The 20,552-nt window shown below is 42.4% G+C and overlaps 1 protein-coding gene across 1 annotated transcript; it reads left to right on the forward strand.

Annotated features, from left to right (window-relative positions):
- The first annotated feature begins 5,373 nt into the window (after positions 1–5,373).
- LOC144713004 (protein STRUBBELIG-RECEPTOR FAMILY 5-like) lies at positions 5,374–10,413 on the forward strand. Its single transcript, XM_078587455.1, has 15 exons — positions 5,374–5,733; positions 5,945–6,077; positions 6,160–6,231; positions 6,319–6,384; positions 6,549–6,620; positions 6,718–6,789; positions 7,188–7,259; positions 7,337–7,402; positions 7,867–7,932; positions 8,020–8,282; positions 8,368–9,031; positions 9,247–9,367; positions 9,448–9,584; positions 9,708–9,864; positions 10,181–10,413. The coding sequence occupies exons 1-15, from the start codon at positions 5,649–5,651 to the stop codon at positions 10,313–10,315; spliced, it is 2,181 nt and encodes a 726-aa protein (XP_078443581.1). The 5' UTR covers positions 5,374–5,648; the 3' UTR covers positions 10,316–10,413.
- The last annotated feature ends 10,139 nt before the right edge of the window (positions 10,414–20,552 follow it).

A 20,552-nucleotide genomic window follows, 5' to 3' on the forward strand; every position in this document is an offset into this window, starting at 1 on the left:
TCATATCTTTCCAAATTAATATCCAAAAATTCCAGAAAAATCATATTCTGTCTCAAGAGTTATATTCTTTTAGAATATACTGTTAGAAAAATCTTTAAAAATACAGAAAATTTAGAAATTTGTTCTAAAAATAGATTTAATCATTTTAAGCTTGATAGCATGCAAATATGAGTAATTTAATGCATAAAGACACAAAAATATAATAATATAAGGCACTAGAAATGCATGTTATCACTTGCATAGGCGGACGAGCCATAGCTATCGAAGGGGGGTTGAAGGAGTGCGTCCATTGATTGGATGCAAACCTGCATTCTAGAGCTCGATGGCCTTGCTTGAGGCAAAGTTGAAAACATGGAATAAAGCGACCATTACATCCTCCACATCCTCAACTTTCCCCACCGTGATAGCCATGGCGTGCACCGCGTTCTCGATGAGCATTTGATTGCTGCCTGTTGTACGAGGCCTGATTGGAGAGTGTTGTTTGGAATTGATTTGCCATTGAAGCAACAGGTGCATCGATGACTTCATCATCACTCCCAAAATTGTCCAAGGAAACATCAGAACGAAGAGGAGATAACAAATCATCAAAGGAGAGATTTTCATTTCGAGTCATGACGCCCATTCAAAAAGAGCAAAACTTGGGCCCAAGGCCTCAGAGAAACACAACATTAACTATTCGTTCAGCAACATATTCCCCCGCATTGAATAGCTGAGCTAAGACTTGTCAAAATTCAGAGATATAATCATCTAGGGATCTAGCCTCCTTCTAGATGGAATGGAACCATGAGGTCAATTCCATGATATGGGATTTGAATGCAGAGGAGAGCTCGACAACGAGCTTTTCCCAATCTTCTCGTGTTGTACGACAGCTCGAGACGAGAGGAAGAATCTCAGCTGTCATAGATGTAGATAGTACATGTTGATCATTTCATTTCCATGAGGTATTTTCATCATTCGTATCCTCTTTTTTGGGCGGTGGAGGGTGAATGACGTGTCGCCCCAAACCTTGAGCTTTAACAATGGGAATTACTTGGATTTTTGGATCAGATAGTTGGTTTACATGAGCTTGATTGACATTGCTGGTATCGTCGACATAGTGGATGCTCGGGGAGGCTGCGTATTGCAACCGACAAGCGGTTCGGCAGGCATTGGCATTCCTTTAGTGGAGGCACTAGCTGCCTCATTGTGCTCTTATACCATGTAAGAAGATGGAGTAGTGGCAAACGGGAGAGAAGTAGAAGACAAAGAAATAGGGACATGAAGAGAAAATCCCATAACTTCACAAAAGAAATGTATATCATATTTATAGACGTCCGGAGGAATGAGACGTATCTTGTTTTTATGGCAGCACTCAACCGCCTGAGCGCCATCATGCCTAATGGCATGATGACGTGCATAGGTTAGCGTGTCACCACCTGTTGACGGTTGAGCTCCTTCTTGGGACAACGTGACTTGAGTAATAGAATGACATCATGATGGCATAGAGTATGTGTCCAGGGAGAGTAGGTGGCAGCAGCACAGCGGTCAAGAAGTCCTGGCGGTTTCTCGGAAGTTGAGGAGTCCTGGAAGTGGCGACACGTGGTGGAGTTTTTCCGCAATGCTGTGTTTGGTGACTTCTGTACAGGAAGAGGATGTTCTACTATCAGTGCATTAACACCCGTCACCCTCTCTCCCGCTCTCACTCTCTCTTGCCCTCTCCCCAACTCGTTCCCTCTCTCTTTCACTCTCTCCATCTCGTTCTCTCCCTCTCTCTCCCCCTCTCTCCATATTGTTCTCTCTCTCCTCCTCTCTCCCTCTCTTGCTCTCTCTCTCTCTCACCCTCTCACCCTCTCACTCTCCTCTCTCCCTGTCGTTCCCTCCCTCTCTCTCTCTCACCCTCTCCTCTCCCTCGCGTTCTCTCCTTCACTCTCTCTCACCCTCTCCCCACTTTCACTCTCCTCTCTCCCTCTCTCTGCTCTCACTCTCCTCTCTCCCTCTCGTTCTCTCCTTCTCTCTCCCACCCCCTCTTCCCCTCTCTTTCTTTCCCTCTCTCTATCACCCTCTCTCCCTATTCTCACTCTCCTCTCTTTCTCTCATTCTTTCTCTCTCGCCCTCTCCCTACTCTCCCTCTCATTCTCTCACTCTCCTCTCCCCCTCTCTCTCACCCTCTCTCCCTGCTCTCCCTCTCGTTCTCTCACTCTCCTCTCTCCCTCTCATTCTATCACCCTCTCTCCCTGCTCTCCTTCTCTTTCTCTCACTCTCCTCTCTCCCTCTCATTCTATCACCCTCTCTCCCTGCTCTCCCTCTCATTCTATCACCCTCTCTCCCTGCTCTCCCTCTCTCTCACCCTCTCTCCCTGCTCTCCCTCTCGTTCTCTCACTCTCCTCTCTCTCACCCTCTCTCACACTCTCCCTCTCTTCCTCCCCCACTCTCATCCTTTCTCCCATTCTCCCACCTTCATTCTCTCTCTATCACACTCTCCCTCTCTCCCGTTCTCATCCTCATTCTCTCTCCCTCTCTCCCTCTCTCCATCTCAAACTCTCTCCTCTCACCTGTTCCCTCTCCATCTCTCTCTCCACTCACTTGCTCACTCATTCCCTCTCGCAGTACCTTTTCTTTTGCACTCTCTCCCTCTCACTTCACCCTCTCCCTCCTTCAATCTCTCCCTCTCTCCTATTTCAAACTCACACACTCTCTCTTAATCTCTCCCTCTGACTCACTCTCTCGGTCTCTCCCTCTCGTATTCTCTCCGTCTTGCACTATCTCAGGCTTACTCTGTCATTCTCCCTATCTCGTTCTCCCACTCTCTCCTTGTCTTGCTCTCATTCTCTGCATGTTTCACTCTCTCACTCTCTCCCTCTATCACTCTCTCATTATCTCCCTTTCACCCTCCCTCTCCCTCTCTCCCCTTCTCATTATTTCCCCCTTTTACTGTCTTACTCTCTCACTCTCCACCTCTCTCCCTCTCTCCTTCTCACACTCTTTCCATCTCTAATTATAGTCCTGTCACTCTTTCTCTCTCACCCTCTCATTACTGAACACTACTTCTGCACCCAAGGTGACATTCAGATGGTGCCTAGTTTGATGTAATGAGTACACCAAGTCAACCTGACCATGACTTTCACATTGACTAGTCACCATGACCGACCGGGACTGGATCGAGAACGAGACCTGACTGAACTTCAGGTCCAGGTTTAGGGTTTTGGCAAGACTGGAATGCTAATGGACTTTGTCCTTCCCTATTCAAAGGGCATCCTTAGTCGACATAATTTCACTTTTCAATGTTATCGCTATGGGATAATGCTAACACACTTCTTTCAGCTTTGCGTCGGGCAGGCCAAGGAGATGAGAAGCAGATCACAGCCCAATGGGCTGTGATCTGAATAGAATTAATAAGAAATTATGATTGGGCTTCGAGCTGCCCTGGCACGAAGCTCGTGTCATATCAGGCCATTTTAAGTACGCAGATATAATCTCAGACGTCTGATCTTCTTAAGGAATATTAGAAGGTGATATTTGCATAATGTTTCTAATTCTCTTTATTTTTTTTCTTTTCATGGTCTTGATTGACCCGACCACTAACGAGGGCAATGGGGCCAAGCTGATGGAGCACGCCAGCCCACTCCATCAGATATGTCTTCAAAGTCATCAGCATCGTCAACGTCGACCCCTACCGGCTCGCTTCCCCCTGACTGACACGCCAAGGCACAAGCAGGGCGCCCGAGTTCAAATACCCCAGGTGAAAAGCACGTCTGTATCTTTCCCCGTGTTGCGATTTCATCTCGCCTTTGTTGTTATCATATTCGTCATCATCTTTGTCATTTTTGTCTTCATTACCTTCATCATTTTCATCTTCATCATTGCCGTCTATCTATCGTTTGAATTGTTTTCTTTTATTGTTGTTCTAAGGACGGTCCTTGTGTTAATGGACCCTCCATGTTGGACCCTTTTAGAAAGGGCTAATGGACCCTCTTGTAAGGGCCCATCATGGCTGTATTTAAGGCCATGATGGGCATCGACAGTTTCAGATCTGGTTTCTCTATTGTGGAATTTACGTATTTCCCAGATCTCACCAAGAAGCAAAAGGATGAAGGAGACGAAGAGGAAGAGAAGATGAAAAAGAAGGGGAGAGAAGGGAAACACCATCAGAACTTGTCGTCGTACCATTCTCCTGTCCAATCGCCCCGCACTCAGTAACCCATCGGTCGACCCACAATGCCACCAACGAGTCTGTCCGTGCGGCCTTCGGTCAACGGACACCCCACACCTGCCTCGAGTCAGTCGTCGCTGTCTTCATTAGCTCTCACATAGAGGGAGTCGTCCTGCTGACTGCACGAGATGGTCAGCTACCACGCGATCCTGGTTGTCACGTCCGTTGGCCAAACCGCGCCCCGTTCTACATGCATGCATATCATGATTGCCGCCTTGTAAGTACCCCATCGGACACAGAATACTGACAACACCCGACCAACCCCTCGGCCTCCAGACGCCGCATGCCCTTGCATTGACGCGTGGGTCCGAGTTAACACCGTGAATGCAATGTTCTGCGTGACCATTGGTTAGTCTATCGTGCAGACGTGCATTCACCGTCCCTTGGTTCTGTGCAACGGGGCACAAATCACAGTCCATGCATCCCGCGATGAATTGCACAACCGATGTGTGATGCCCTCATTTCATCGTGTGCCCAGGGCAGCCTTGCTCGTCGACTGGTCATCACTCACTGTACAAGCTATGCGGATCTCCAATTACAGAGGTGTCATAACGTCAGCACTACCTGACCTGCTCCTGCCGTGGCGCCTGCAAACTGGCCTCCCTCATCTCGCACTCATCACATGTTAAATTTGATTCTTGGATAACGTCTATTATACAGGATACTATAAATACGAACCAACGTGTTAGGATTTAATTTGTGGAATCAATGATTATAACTACCAATCTTGGTGTCCCTCTTTTTCTCTCTCTCTACTCCTTTTCTTCTATCTCCTTTCTTGTTCTTGTACAAACTGAAAGCTTCAAGAAGCTTTTACAGAGAGTACGGGAGGAGAGAATAAGAGGGAGTGAAGGAGAGGCCGATGGATGGAGAAAGCGAGAAAGGGAGAGGCGGATTGGGAGACAGATAGATTAAGGAAGAGGGAAGGAGAAAGAGAGAGTGAGGGAGAGGAAGATGGAAAGAGAGAGAGAAGAAAGATAGATACACAGAGAGAAAGAGAGAGAGAGAGAGAGAGAGAAAGGGAGAGGGAGGGAGTAAAAGAGAGCGAGGGAGAGGCAGATGAAGAGAGAAAGAGAGAAATAGTTTTTTTGTTTCATTCCTATAAATAAAAAAACAACACATGCGGAAAAAATACGTGCGCAACATGACGATGAACCTGGCGTTGCTTCTCCATGATCCTCCTCTGGCATGGTATCCGTAGATTGCGGAGAGCGACCGTTGTTCAACGTTGCATCTATCTTTAGAGGCACTCTTAGTCGTCGGCCTCCGCCCACTTCTTTGGTTTCCAATTATAGGCGTTGATGTCGTGGAGTTCGGGAGATCGAACCAGTTGGAGCTGCCCCACTGCGTCTCTCTTGTCGGATCCTCCCCGATGCGCTATCGCGATCGACTTCGAAGCTCAATGGAGAAGAGGAGAAGGACTTAGCGATCAGATCGAGTGGTATCTGCACGTCCGGCAATGCCGCCAACCGTAGCGTTTCTTGGAGTCTTCCTCTTCCTCAGAACGCTCGCAACGGCCCGTGGAAGCACCGACGGTCCCGACGGTAACATTCTCGCCGATACAACGCCTCGAGGCAAACATCATGTTATTGCTTCCATCTAGGATACGACGTTGCTTTGAATATGCTAATGTTTCGCAGAAGCTGTGATTTCTCCTGATACTCGTCTTTCTACACCCGTCGATCTTAATGAATTCTGCCCCTGATATGACGCTAGAATCTCATCGAATAATTATTTTTTTGCGAAAATTTGCAGTGTCTGCCCTAAATGTAATGTTCAGCAGCTTAAATTCACCTTCATCGCTGACTGGTTGGACTTCGAGTGGGGGGGACCCTTGTGGTAGACATTGGAGGGGAATCAAGTGCTCGGGATCATCGGTCACAGAAATGTAAACCTGTGTCTGTACCGAATTTTCTTCTCCTTCATCTGGCGTCACCGCCGCTGGCTTATATATTTATTTTTTTCGGCAGCAAACTCTCAGGTCTTGGGCTCACTGGGACGATGGGGTATCAGCTCTCGAGTTTGACTTCCGTGAAATACTTGTCAGTAATCTTTTTCTTTATATAACATATATTTGTTCTTTCTTTACTGTTGTTTTCCTATGACTTATGACATTATCTGCTGCATAGAGATATGAGCCAGAACAATCTACAGGGCGACATTCCATACCAGCTACCTCCTAATGCAGTCCACATGTAGGTCGCTTCTTTTCTTTCTCCTGATGTGGGTTTTGTCTGGCATGTTAGTTCTATTTTATTTTCATTTTTGGTTCTTTTACATTTCTCTGCACTTTCTATTTCCCACATAACGCACAAAAGGATGTTGTAGTGCTAAAACATTCCATTTTGATATTGCTCAGAAATCTTGCTCGGAATAGTTTCACTGGAAGTGTGCCGTACTCAATTTCGCAGATGGCGGACCTTAAATATTTGTACACCCAATCTTTACTTAATTTCCATGCCTTTCGTTTTCACTTATTTTTCATTTTCTTTGCTCAAGATTGGATCTATTTCCCGGTCGATTTGCAGGAATCTTGCAAATAACCGACTCAGTGGCCAACTGACAGATATGTTTGGGAAGCTTCCCAGTCTTAGTGTGCTGTAAGTGAAGACCTTGATTGCTCGAGCTACATTTTCCGCTTACTCTCTTTATTGGCCTAGCTGCCGAAGACGCAAGAACATACCACTTAAAACCAATATACTTGGTGTAATGAATAAAATGTTGGCATTTAATTAGGCCTCACTAAGTGATTCATCGGTTTAAACCATACCTGATCCTGTAACACAAAACGATAAATACAGGGTAAAGTGTAACGTACAAAACATAAAAGCGATGTACTAACAGTTACTTCATAGGGTAAAACACGCTTCTCAAGAATCTGTACTGATGTATATGGCGGTTTAATAACGATTATGGATGTGTGACGGAGATATCATTGTTTTTTTCTTTTAACTCCTTTCGACCACGTTCATTAATAAGAATTATTTTGTGATTTTAGAGATCTCTCAGATAATCAGATGACTGGCAATCTGCCTCAGACATTTGGATCACTCTCAAGCCTTAAGACATTGTAAGAAAAGAATTAGTTCATCTTTAGACGCTGGTTTGTTCGCATCCTTTGACCTGGGGATGCCGTGTCTTTGCCAGGAATCTGAAAAACAACCAATTCACTGGGTCCATTGACGTCCTTGCAGCGTTACCTCTTGAAGATCTGTAAGTGTCCTCACGAAACTCACCTCCGACGTGCTTCTTAACGACAAATATTTTTACTACGAGTTAGCCATTCTGATTGTACTATCCTAATACTTCGGAAGAAGGTGCCCAGTTCAATAGAAACAATTTACTTTATAGGGCATCCTATCGTATTAGAAAGCCTCTCCAGTCCGTGATGAAATCAAATTCCCTTGTTTAGTCTAATATTGCTCGTCGGAGTAGTATTCGCACTACTCCTGTAACGAGGAATTCAAAATAAATAGAGGTTGAAGAAATCGAGTCGAACTAATCTATTTTGGTGAGTGCTATCTATTTGCTGGTTCCCTTTTTATACTATGGTAAATACGAAGTCTAACAGTCACTATCTACTGCAGTATCCTGATTTCCTGAGAATTATTTAAACAAAATATTATCCGAAATGGTGTAGATGACTCATGCATCTGCCCTCTTGATTCCTCTCTCAGGGATGTCGAAAATAATCATTTTTCTGGCTGGGTTCCAGAAGAATTACAAGACATAAATAATCTTCAGTAAGTTGTTTAACAAACGACCCTCCTTCGGGTTGATTTTCGCGAAAGACGCCTTGTTCCCGTGACTTATAAACTGTTTTCTGCAAGGACTGAAGGGAATTCCTGGTCATCTGGCCCGGCCCCTCCGGGACGTCACAGCTCAAGAAGTGGAAAGAAAACTCACGGAGGGAGCGGTACGGGATCTGGAGTAAGCGGAGGAGCAATTGCTGGGATAGTGATTTCTGTCTTCATCGTTGGACTGATTGTATTGGTTTTGGTTAAACGGAGATCATCCTCTCATTACATCGACGAGGAGAATCTTGGACAGGTCAGACCGTTCACATACTTGGATGCGAACAATGAATTTTCTGGTAATCAAATTGAAAATCTGAAACTTTTCTTTTAACGGATGATTGTGTCAAAATATTCACTAATAATTACTGAATTATGTATCAGATGTGACGTATGGGAAGCCAAATTCTTCGGTTCATATGAAGAACCTGAGTACTTCTTCCTCCTCGGGCCTCAAACCACCCCCTTCAGACCGGGGCAGATCCTTCAACAACGATGAGTTTGCGAGCAAACTTCTCCCCAAAAGAAATGCGGATACAATTGACGTCTCGGCCTTTTCTTTCATGGATCTCCAGATGGCAACTGCCAGTTTCAGTGCCAGTCGTATTATTGGGGAGGGTTCAAGTGGGCGCGTGTACAAGGCCAAGTACGCCGATGGAAAGGTGAGACTAATGGTTTACCTGCTGCGGGAGAAAAACCTATACAGAATCTTAAATTTCTGGGCATCTCGTTTCTTAGCAATCCATGGCGTCGTGCCTTTTTTCTCTTTTCTCCAGGTCCTGGCTGTAAAGAGAATAGATTCATCGCATCTCCAAGTAGGAAATTCGGAGGATTTCAAGAACTTGGTGGCTGGAATCTGCCGACTCCGCCATCTAAATATCGCGGAGCTTCTAGGTTACTGCTCCGAATCTGGGCATCACTTGTTAGTTTATGACTTTCAGAAGAATGGATCTCTGCACGAGTTTCTGCATTTGTCTGATGAGTACAGCAAACCTTTAACATGGGATACTCGTGTGAGGATTGCACTCGGCACGGCTCGAGCTATCGAGTAAGTTGACTTCCGCCGAAAGACGTCGATAGCTTGTCGTCTGCTCTCTTAAAGATTAACAACGCCTCTCAATTTCTGCATATTAGTATAATTACCTTAAACTTAATACTATCGCGTTGTAACTTTCATTTTCTTATGACATTGAAGAATATGGCCGTTTGATCATTTAAAATACTTTTGAGTAAATGGTGGAATGCGGTCTCGATGACTTTCAGGTACTTGCACGAGACTTGTTGCCCACCAGTCATCCACAAAAACGTTAAGTCGGCCAACGTTTTACTCTGCGCCGAGCTCAATCCCCATCTCTCAGACTGTGGCTTGGGTGTATTATATCCGGTGCTAACTCTGTCCTGATCATTTTCTTTTTTAAGCGAACAGATCTCAACTTATTCAATTTCTTCCTCTCTCTCCCACAGGACACGAAGCGAAACTTGGGCCCTGGATACAACGCGCCTGAATGCACCAGCCCTTCTGCGTACACGCTCAAGAGCGACGTGTACAGCTTCGGCGTGGTAATGCTTGAATTGTTGACTGGTCGGAAGCCTTTTGACAGGTAACGCCACAGCCTTGAGCTCATAAGATAGCAATAAAGAAAGTAACAAAAATGGAACAAGCCCAATCGATATGAACTAGAGTTGCAGTTGTTGAGTCCGCCCTGTATTTTTATTCTATTCAGCTCAAAGTCAACATCAGAACAGTCGTTGGCTAGCTGGGCAACGCCGCAGCTCCACGACATCGACTCACTAGCCAAGATGGTTGACCCTGCTCTTCGTGGGCTCTACCCCCCCAAGAGTCTCTCTAGGTTTGCTGATGTCATAGCGCTTTGCGTTCAGGTGAGATAAATCTTCTTCTTATTCATCATTGTCGTCGTCGACGTCGTCGTCGTCGTCATCATCATCATCATCACCATCACCACAATCATCACTATCATCATCATCATCATCTTCATCATCATCATCATCATCATCATCATCTTCATCATCATCATTATCATCATCAGCTTCTTCTTCTTCTTCTTCTTCTTCTTCTTCTTCTTCTTCTTCTTCTTCTTCTTCTTCTTCTGCTTCTTCTTCTTCATTATCATCGTCATCTTTTTCCTTTTAGTTTTCTTCTCCTTCTTCTTCTTCATCTTCCTTGATGTCGTTGCAGTCGGAGCCGGAATTCAGGCCCGCCATGTCGGAAGTTGTGCAGGCGTTGCATCGCTGCGTGCAGAGGACGAGCATGAACAAAAGACACGGCGACGATCGCAGCGCCTCCCGCAGGAGCGATGACTCTGACTACTGATCTGCTGCTAAGATGAGTTTCATCCCTTCTTTCCTCCTACAACCCATTATCATCCCAATTCAAGTTGTGAGTTTGTATTGTAGACTTTCGATAGAGCGAGAGTGAAAGAGAGCTTTGTAGTGGACACCAGTTGAGAGAAATTTTTTTTACAAAATGAAAGAACAAATTCTACTCTTCCTCTCTTTTTATTCGATGGATGGAAGTTTATTGATGTGATCTGAAGAGATTGAAACCTTTGAAACGCCAGTTCAAGAGAGAGAGAGAGAGAGAGAGAGAGAGAGAGAGAGGTGTCGAGCGCGAATTCAACTTTGGGGAGAGCGAGAGGTGTCCAACGCGAGTTTGACTGAGAGAGAGAGTGGAAGGAAAAATTGTCGACGTGAGTTCGACTTAGAAAGAGAGGTGTTTAAGGAGAGTTCAATAAGAGAGGGAGATAGGGAGGGAGAAGGGTCGAGGGCCAGTGCTACTTAAAATGAGAGAGCGCCGTCCAATGCGAGTTCGACTGAGAGAGGGAGGGAGGAGAGGTACCAAGCACGAATTCAACATAGGGAGAGAGAGAGAGAGAGAGAGAGAGAGAGAGTGGTGACCATGGCGAGTTAGACTGAGAGAGGGAAAGAAAGAAAAAGTTAGAGCGAGATATAGAGAAAGAGGGAGAGAGTGAGATAGATAAAGAGAGGTAGAAAGAGAGATGGAACAGTTTAATGATAGTAAACAGAAAAAATGTAAAACGAAAATCATAAAGCCAGACTTTTTTATTTTTGTAAAAATGTCTTCAATTCAACTTGGTATCATATGCTTCATTTGTCAATTCCTGAAGCTCTTGAAGTTGCAACATATGATTTTTTTTCCTGCATCTTCCAAGGTGAAATTCTACTTCTTCATTGTCCAATAAGCTCGATATTCAATCTCAAGATGAAGATGACATTTTTTTCCAAAAATCAGACTAAATCAGACATCCGATGGGTCTCTTATGGGTTGTTCTATAAGCCCACATTGAAGAACCTTTGAGGTAGCATTTTTTTAAGCAAAATATCCGCTGCGAAGGACGAATGACATAACTCTAAGATATTCATATATTCATCTTCAAGGATATGTATCCTCAAAATTTGATCCGCTACCAAATGAAATAGTTACAGATCCTCCATAAATAATATTGGATCTCTCTCAATTTTTTCTTCCTTTCTTGGTTAGTCAATCATTTTGGGTTATTCCTGAAACTAACTAGTTCAGCATGTGCACAAACCGAGGGGTTGTTCTAGTAATAATCTCAAGGATATGGTTATTGAAAAAGGTTTCGAAAATGGGCATTAGGTTACTAACATATAAACAATTATCAAGTCCATGTCCATCAGTAATTTCAAAGTCAAGTTCTTGCACTAATCAAATCCATCTAATTAGCAAAGGTTTTGCCTTTTTAATCATTAAAGTCTAAGAGCTTCGTGATTACAAAATATATAATTTCTTAACACCTAGAAAATATGATCAAAACAATGGCTACAAATTCCTTCTCAATTGTAGTATAGTGTACCTAAGTGTTTACGTTGGTCTTGGTAGCATAGTATATGGCGATTGGCTTCTTTTCAAACTTTTGATTTTTTTTGGCAAAAACACGATGTTAGGTAAGACCAACCCAAGGGTTGTGCTCGTAGACCGACCCAGTCGTGCCCTAGATCCTATGTGGGGGGGGTTTATCTAGACACGGAGCATATCGAATGAGAACTGTGAGTCTGATTCTATGATGATACCCTAAAGGTTTCGCTCCTCACATAAGAACAAGCCATCACATATCGCCACTACCTAGATTGATGCGTTAGTTTGAACTTCATCAAAATGTGAGAAACCAAAAATGATACTCCCTATGTGGTCTCGAAGGAGACAACCTCCACCAGTTGGCCCCATATTCCCTTTGACCACACCATCCATGTTGAGCTTGAGAGAACCCATTGGCGGTGGGTGCCAATGGACAATCTGTAGCCATGTGGTGATGTACGACGGTTGCTATGTCAAAATGTAGACTTAGCATTCGGTGGCTCACATGACCACGCACCATCACCAGATGTGGCACTTGATGGAAATATATGTGGCTGACACGAGCTGTCGATCAGGTTGATTCACGTCACAGTTGTGTAAGTGGTCCTTGGACCTGAGACACAAAAAAATGTATTGTGGAGGGATAGTTGTACTTTGACAATGGTCAATGAGTCTCTAATCATGGGATTCTAAACGATCTTAGTTCGAGTACATCACGAAGTTCCCGAAGACAATCGAATGGTCAAGATGGGATCGTCCACCCTAGGTATAAGAGGTGACAACTCAGGGAAGATGATGCGATGAAGTTCTTGGTCAAGGTAGTGAAATATCGGAGAAGAGTTGTCCGATGATTTCTGAATGCATCAGTATAAACTTGGATGATCGATTAGGGTTTCACAGTTGACCATACCATAAGTCGTCCAAGGAGCGTCAAGTCGATGAGGGAATATACAAACACGGTAACCGATGATAAACAAGTTCCATGAAGTGAGTCGATGCACACTTCTTTGTATCTTCTAGAACACGAGGTATAGCTTGGCACCCCACGTGTTGGAGACTTGACCTATCGATTGGGTTAAATCGATCTGACATTAATTAATCTATTTGATGATATAGTTAATTAATTTGGAAGTCCAATAAAGATTATTGGGCCACTAGAGTCGTTAACTAGACTGATACATGGGCCTAGAGGGTCACATACAAATGGTCTTTTGGATGTCGAAAAATATACTTAAGTTTTGGGGGTTTTTTAAAAAACCCTCTTAGCATAAATAGGGGAAGGCCCAGAACAAAATTCACCCAGGATAGATGATAACGTCAAATAAGGCTAGTCATTTACATGCATTCTTCATCATAACTACCCTGAAATTCAGTTCAAAACTACCAAAAACTATTATTTTACGTAACAATGAGATCATGCCTTCCACTTTTTCCAATAATTAAAAAGCTACAGTTTTTACTCAATTGAGGTTTCCATCAATGCTCTGACATGTATTTTACTCAGTTACATAGTTTGGGATTTATGGGATATTTCTAAACCCCGTTAGACTCAATGAGTCAAGTGGGACATGAATCTAAAAATTTCCGTAATATGTTGACTTTTTAGGTCAAAGGTTGACTTTCAGTGGTCATAAAATTATGAAATTTTATGAGGAAGTCAAGACACGAGTCTTGAGGCTTGGGATGGGATTTGAGATCAAAAAGGGCTATGAATAAGAAGATGCATGCTAATCAGTGGAGCAGACTCAACCGATAGGCTTGTTGTGAAGAAGCATGAAGAAAACCTTCTAGACGGTCCTTGGAGGCTTTCAGGATGATCAAGACACCTAAGGGGGACTCCAGATGGCAGTTACTGATTGGTGGAGAGCCCAGGGTCAGGATCCAGTCCAGGATTCATGAGGTGGAACCCATCCATCCATCCATTCCAGCTCAAATCCAAGGGCTAGGGATGATTTATAACTAACTCTAACCAACTTGTTCTTTTCCCTCCAAATTTGACCTGGAGGGAAAGAATCTGGTTGGTTAGGGTCTGATCACCTGGATTGAGGCCTCAAGAACTCAATCCTGGACGTTCATCCATGATCCAACCACCAAGAATGGTTGAAACAAACACATATACCCCTATAAAAGGTTCCCCCCTCACCCTCCTTGAGGGTATCCAAGAATTGAGTATTGTTTTGTTTCACTTTCTTTCTTTGTTGAGCTTGTTCCTGGGTTCACCTTCATCCTGAAGGTGCAAGGAGTCTTCTGGGAGCATCCTGGATCTTGAAGCCAGTTGGTAGGGAGTTGAAGAAACCACCTTGGGCCCCTTGGGTGTGACAAAAGAGGTTCCTTTCTTCTTCTCATTCTACCTCCTCTTAGACTTTTCCTAAAATTTTTGGCTACCCCCTTAAGCAGTTAGCCAACATCTTAAACTTTCCAACGCCTACTCACACGTGTCAAAACGATATCTAGAACTCCAGATATCATCGTTTTGGTCCGTCACACGTGAGAGCACCTCTGCGGGCGCGACCAGCGGCGGAGCGCTGAAGCCCAGCGCACAAGTGGCTCTTCCGCCTGCACATTCAGCGCTGGAGCACCCATGACTGTGCTCTCTCTCTCTCTCTCTCTCTCTCTCTCTCTCTCTCTCTCTCTCTCTCTCTCTCTCTCTCTCTCTCTCTCTCTCTCTCTCTCTCTCTCTCTCTCTCTCTCTCTCTCTCTCTCTCTCTCTCTCTCTCTCTCAAACTGTAGCGAATTGTTCCTGAACTGAGTAAACTCAGTTCGGTAACGATTCAAACAGATCTCTCTCATCCGGTTCAACGACTTTGAACCGTATAAGGGAATTACAACCCAATTAATTTCAGAATTTTTTATCTCTCCCTAGAGAAAATAAAAAGTTCTAGAAAAAATCTCAAAAATCATTCTCTTCCTAGGATTTTCACAAATTTTTTTCCATACCTAGTAAAAATCATATTCATCTTTGTTCGTTGATAATAAACCATCTTAACAACTAAAAACATTATGAAAGAGACTTTTACAATCTGAAACTTAAAATTCTAATTGAAATTCATCCTAACTAGCTACCTAGATCCCTGATGGATCGACCCTTACTAAGTACTACTTGTAAGGTAATAAAATTGTTGATTGGTAAATAACTACCCTTAAAAACAACTTAGTTAGCGATCTTTATATCATCAACTTTCAACCCCTAGTTTGGACCAATCAATAGAATTATTCAGGGGCCTTCCCCTTCTTCTCCCCTCTCCCAACACCCGTCTCCATGCCCGATGCGATCAAAATAGAGTGATAACGACGGTGGAGGTAGAACGGAGCTCGTCAATGAGAAGGAGGATGTTCAACATGCCAAGGATCGTGTGAATACGTCTAGAGGTTGCACACTTGAGAAGCTCAACTCGTCTCACCTAGGGATTCAAGAAATCACGGATACGAGTCATACAAAGGTACTTCATTTCATGGTTTTAATGATGGCGTTCGATTCCGCAAAAGTCTTCCGCTCCGTGTCATTTTGATTTCTTCATTCAGATCTAGGCCTCTAGAACCCAACAGCACTACTACCACAAGAGAGGTCTTATGTCATGACACGTCGCCAGCGTCAATTTCGGGCTAGGGATCCGAGCATCATTTAAAATTAGATTAGGTTTCTTATAGTTATTTAAATTTTCTATTCCCTCCGAGGCCTAAAAATAGGCCAATGTTGTACTGAACTCTTTTGTGGTCTTTCTTTGTAATTAGATTTTTCTTCTAAAAGAAATTTCCCTAGTCTCGTCTCTGCCGCCACCGCCATTGCTTGCCGCCACAACTGTTCTTGAGAGGAGATTGCCCTACCCACAACCGTCGTAGGCACGACCATCGTCGTAGCCGCCACCTTTGCAACCACCGCACGTAACAACTGTCCACGCAACTCTGTTTGTCATTGCCGCCCAAGTGGTCCGCATGCAGCAGCCGCCCACGTGGCCTGGCATGGTGTAGTCACCCACTTGGCCCCGCGTGCCGCAGCCACCCATGCAGCGCTCGCGTGGCCACCACCTGTGGGGCCAATGCCCGCGCGACCACTAGGGCAGTACCCACGCGTATGACCATTACGAGCAGTTGCAGCCTGCACGACCATTGCATGCAGCCATCAACTGCACAGCCACCGCATTGAGTTTATTGAATTGGAGTTGTATCCCCATCAGTTGGATCCACGTCTATCCTGTCAAAGTGCACGTCATCCACTCTCGCGACCAAATGCCTCCACAACTTCCTACATTCCACTACCGCGCTAAACCAGTGTTAAAGGTCCACTCTTCCCTCTTTGGTGATCCACATTTTTTTTATCCAATACTTTCTTGCAGTGCGGTCTAGGGCCTAGTGGCAGCCTGCTCGTGCGCACACCCTCACGTCCCCACGCACACCCGTGCCTCACGTGGACGACTGTTTGGGGCGGCTGTGCACAAGCATCCATAGGGCCCCAAGGGTGCCCTTGGGCGGCCCTTGGACAGCCGTGGGCGGCCCCTTGGGGGGCTGTGGGCCCCCATGGGCACCCTTGGGGGGTTGGAAAACGTCCTTAGGGACATCCAAAATCCAAATTTTGGACGTCCTTTTGGACGATTTTCCATTCTCTTTTAACCAAGGCACTCAGAACCTGACTCTAATACCACTGTTGGTTTCTGTGACTTGGTTTGTCCATGAAAACACTATTCCATGGACGCATAAATGTGTTGATTTAGTCATAATTGATCTTTGAAATCAAACACTGACTGTACCTTTTGGGGAGCTCGTTCCACCCTTCACTTCTCCTTTCTGAGATCATTCTAAAGCCGTTCACGCGTCCAGCCTCTAGAAGAATAAACGCGATCACTCGGCGCTTGGACAATCCACATATTCTTCTTCATGTCTTCAAGAAAATCTATAAGATCTTCAACCATGAAGACACTCTCTTTGGATGAGTGGGGAGAGAGTGGAGAAAGGGAGGGGCTCTCAAATTTGGCTGGCTGGGGTGCGTTAAATGAGTGCCCCTTCCTTATTTATATTTTATTTTAAGTTTTTCTCAAAAGCCCTAAAAACTAAAATATATCCACCCAGGCCCTTATGACCTTATGCATGTGACCCTCAAGGCCCATGTATCATTCTAGTTAATAACTTTAGTGGCTCAATAACAATTAACTACATCGGCTTATACATTAATTAACTAAGGGTCGATTTAACCCAATAGATAGGTTAAGTTTCTGGCATGTGGGGTGTCAACTTACACCTTGTGCTCTATAAGATACCGAGTACTGTCGAACTCTCTCATGGAACCTTTACCATCATCAATTATTGTATTTGTATAATCCATCTTCTGGGTGGGACTCTCGAACGACTTAGGGTATGGTTTATTGTCAAATTATAATCCATCATTTGATTATTACGGATCCGTAATGGGGATCATTGGAAAACTTCTTGTCCAATATCCTCACTACCTTGGTAGGGATTTTCTGCATCATCTTACTTTAATTGATCTCCTCTTATACTGAGGGCGGAAGATCTTGTCTTGACCACTCAATTATCTTTGTGAGCTTCTTACTACATTCAAGCTATGACTTATTTGAATCCCATGATTTTAGGCTCGTGAGTCGTAGTCAAAGTGTAGTCATTCATTATCGAGATGTCCTTTGTGTCTTAATTTAGTGGATCGCTCATACAACCGTGACATAAATCAACCTAATTGACGTTCAGGTATAATATCATTCAGGGATTCGTATGGATCGATTCAGCGAACTCTTTCTCCAAAGAACACCCACTATTTATCCTTAGTGTCATCATACGAATAGCCACAAGATCAGCTATACTTATCTTATAAGTAGGATCAGTTAGTGATATTCTATCTATATAATTTGATGTCAGACTTGAATATCCATCGAATAAGAATATTTAGAATACATTTTTAAAGACTAGTGATCATTGTATTATGATATCATCATAATTCACTATATCATTGCACGTATTCATGGACTTCATTAGAAACATCACACTAGAATATAATGAACATAATATTTTATTCAATGAACTTAAATAAACATGGTGATGTGATTGGCTTGACGGCCACATTATATCCATCAAATTTGTGGTACGTTTTATCCACTCTTAGTTGAATTAGCCTATCCTACCTATGTCAGTCCTAGTCAACCTGCATCAGCATTGCTCCTACTATAGAATCAAAAGCATTATCTTATGAGCTTGAGGGGGGAATCCAGTCAAGAGTCTATTGAATTGGAGCTTTTACTGAAGCCACCTTGATCAACATAAAAATATGATTTCATGCTTTCTTAATTCCAAAATTCACATTTCTAGACAATAAATTATTCATTAGTTTAGAAATTTTAGCAAAATCCTTGATGATAATCTATAGAAGTCATGGTGCCCAAGGAACCCTCTAAGTTCCGAGATTGTTGGTGGGCTTTTCCATCTTTTAGCTTTTGACCATGTGCCCCAGAACTAATTAACTCTTGGACCATAAAATAGGACCTGTCCTAATTGAGCACTAGTTAAAAACTTTTCAAAATTAGCCTTGCTTGCATTAAAACTCAGACCGAAAAAGTCTCTGTCGAGTTTTGGAAACAGGGCAGTCATACATCTTTGAAAAGTAGCTAGAGAATAACATAACCTAAAAGTCATTCTCCTAAATCCAATTTTTCTGGATGAGAGAGTAAAAATAGTATTTTCTTGATATTCAAGGTGTATCTCTATTTGATTATATCATGAATATCCACCTAGAAAATATAAATAGTTTTGACCTGTTAATTTTTCCGAAACCTGATCAAAGAAGGGCAGTGGATATTGATATTTTTTAGTGGATATATTCAGTTGGCTATAATAAATACATAATCTTCAACTAGTATGCAATATAATTTGAATTTCATTCCCATGATCATTTCTAGTCGTAGTAATTCTTTTTTTCTTAGGGACTACAGGCACAGGACTGGCCCAATGACTATTTAAAATTGATTTTAAAACTCCAACTTTTAACCATTTTAGTGTATCTTTTCTAAACACATATTGCATGATAGGATTAAATTTCATCTAGGATTCTCTAGTAGGTTTAGCATTTTCATTATTCAAGATTCTATGAACACATATGGATGTAATAATTCCATTGATATCATTAATACCACATGCCATGGAAATTTTTATGTTTTAAGCATATCGAGAAATGTATTCTCCCAAATAGAGCTTAGGATTAAAAAATGATAACCAGAAAATCAGTGTTTGATCCTTAAAATATATATTTCAACATTGATGGTAGCAGTTTTAAACCAATCCTTTCTCTAAGAGAGTAACCATTAGGAAGTCTTGAGATGACGCACAAAAAAAACCATATTAAATATGCACAAAAGCATCAAGAAAACATATATATTAAAAATATTTTTTAGGATATTTCAGAAATTAATATAGTTTTGTTTCAACTTTTTATTGGTGTTTCCTGTATGTAATTTCCCTAGTTTTAGCTAAGAAGGGTCAACCTAAAATGATAGGGGCATTTCTAAGATATTATGTTACATTCGCATCAACTATAATGAAATCAAATTTGAAATAAGTGTGTTCTATTTTAATAACTTTTAAATAATCCATAGTTTCACCTAATAGAGTGCCGATTATTCAGGTGTGGAAAAGATAGTTTATAATTCCCCAAACTTGAATGTATAATATAATTTTTTTGTCAAAATTGAAATCAAAATGGCTCTTGAACCATGTAATGATTTGGACAAAAAACTATTCCCCCCCTATCTCACAATTAAACTTGGGAAGGTCCCAGACTTTGACATTTTTATGGAAAGTTTTTAAAAATAAAACTAACATTTTCGGATAATTAAATTACTTTCTGTTTTCTACTAGGCCTGCACTGATTCTTCAAAATTCTTGTGTATCAGGGAATGCGCAATATTGCTTTAATAAATGGAATTGTGATAGTTACTTGCTTAAAAATCTCGAGAAGATGTTCATCTTGAGCATTTGATTTAACTCTAAAATTTTTCAAATCATCTGGGGATGGAACATATGGAACATAATATTTAGAATTAGGTTCCATCTTTTTATCTTCAACTAACTCTTTCAAAGGCATTTCTATTTCTTCTTGTTTTTAGCCTCAGAAATTTTTCATCTTTTGACAATTTTTTTATCCATTCTTGCATTTTCTCATTCATCCTATTTCCTTCCTGAATTCTTGGAGAATGTCAATCATTTGAGCTTTCATTTGCACCATTTTGTCCTATTTTTATTTAACATTCCTTTAAAATTCTTTGTATGAAGAATTAGTTTATTGATGAAAATTATTTTGGGTAGCATGTGGGTGGAAATTTCTTTGTTCTTGCTTATGAAAAGAACAAAGATTTTGATATGCATTTCTTGCTGTGTTGTTTCTTGGGTGCCCATTATCTCTAGGATTTGATTGTACAGGCCTATTCATCTTGAAATCTATTGGTGGGATGTGATGGGCAGTCCAATTCTACATGATCAGCACTATAATAATGATGGTGAAGTGAAATATCTATTTGAGAAGTATGAGATGAGTATATTGATTTTAAACTGTCAACTCATGCAGTTAAATCAGAAGCTCCATTTATAAATTGTGATATTCATAAATCAGGTTGAACCACACTTACATTGATCATCCCACCTCTCATAGAAATTTAATTCCTTCCATAAAAAAATGTAAAAGCCTCAGTCAATATTGTCTCCTGGGATTGGTCAC

The sequence above is a fragment of the Wolffia australiana genome, chromosome 15 (assembly GCF_029677425.1).
Source record: "Wolffia australiana isolate 7733 chromosome 15, ASM2967742v1".
NCBI classification, from domain to species: Eukaryota; Viridiplantae; Streptophyta; class Magnoliopsida; order Alismatales; family Araceae; genus Wolffia; species Wolffia australiana.

Bases quoted from the DNA above. Each gene is read 5' to 3' on its own strand.
- LOC144713004 (XM_078587455.1), top strand. From the start codon at position 5,649: ATGCCGCCAACCGTAGCGTTTCTTGGAGTCTTCCTCTTCCTCAGAACG. The intron at 6,621-6,717 runs GTACACCCAATC...GTCGATTTGCAG, and splicing joins ATGGCGGACCTTAAATATTT to GAATCTTGCAAATAACCGAC. The intron at 9,032-9,246 runs GTAAGTTGACTT...GATGACTTTCAG, and splicing joins GGCACGGCTCGAGCTATCGA to GTACTTGCACGAGACTTGTT.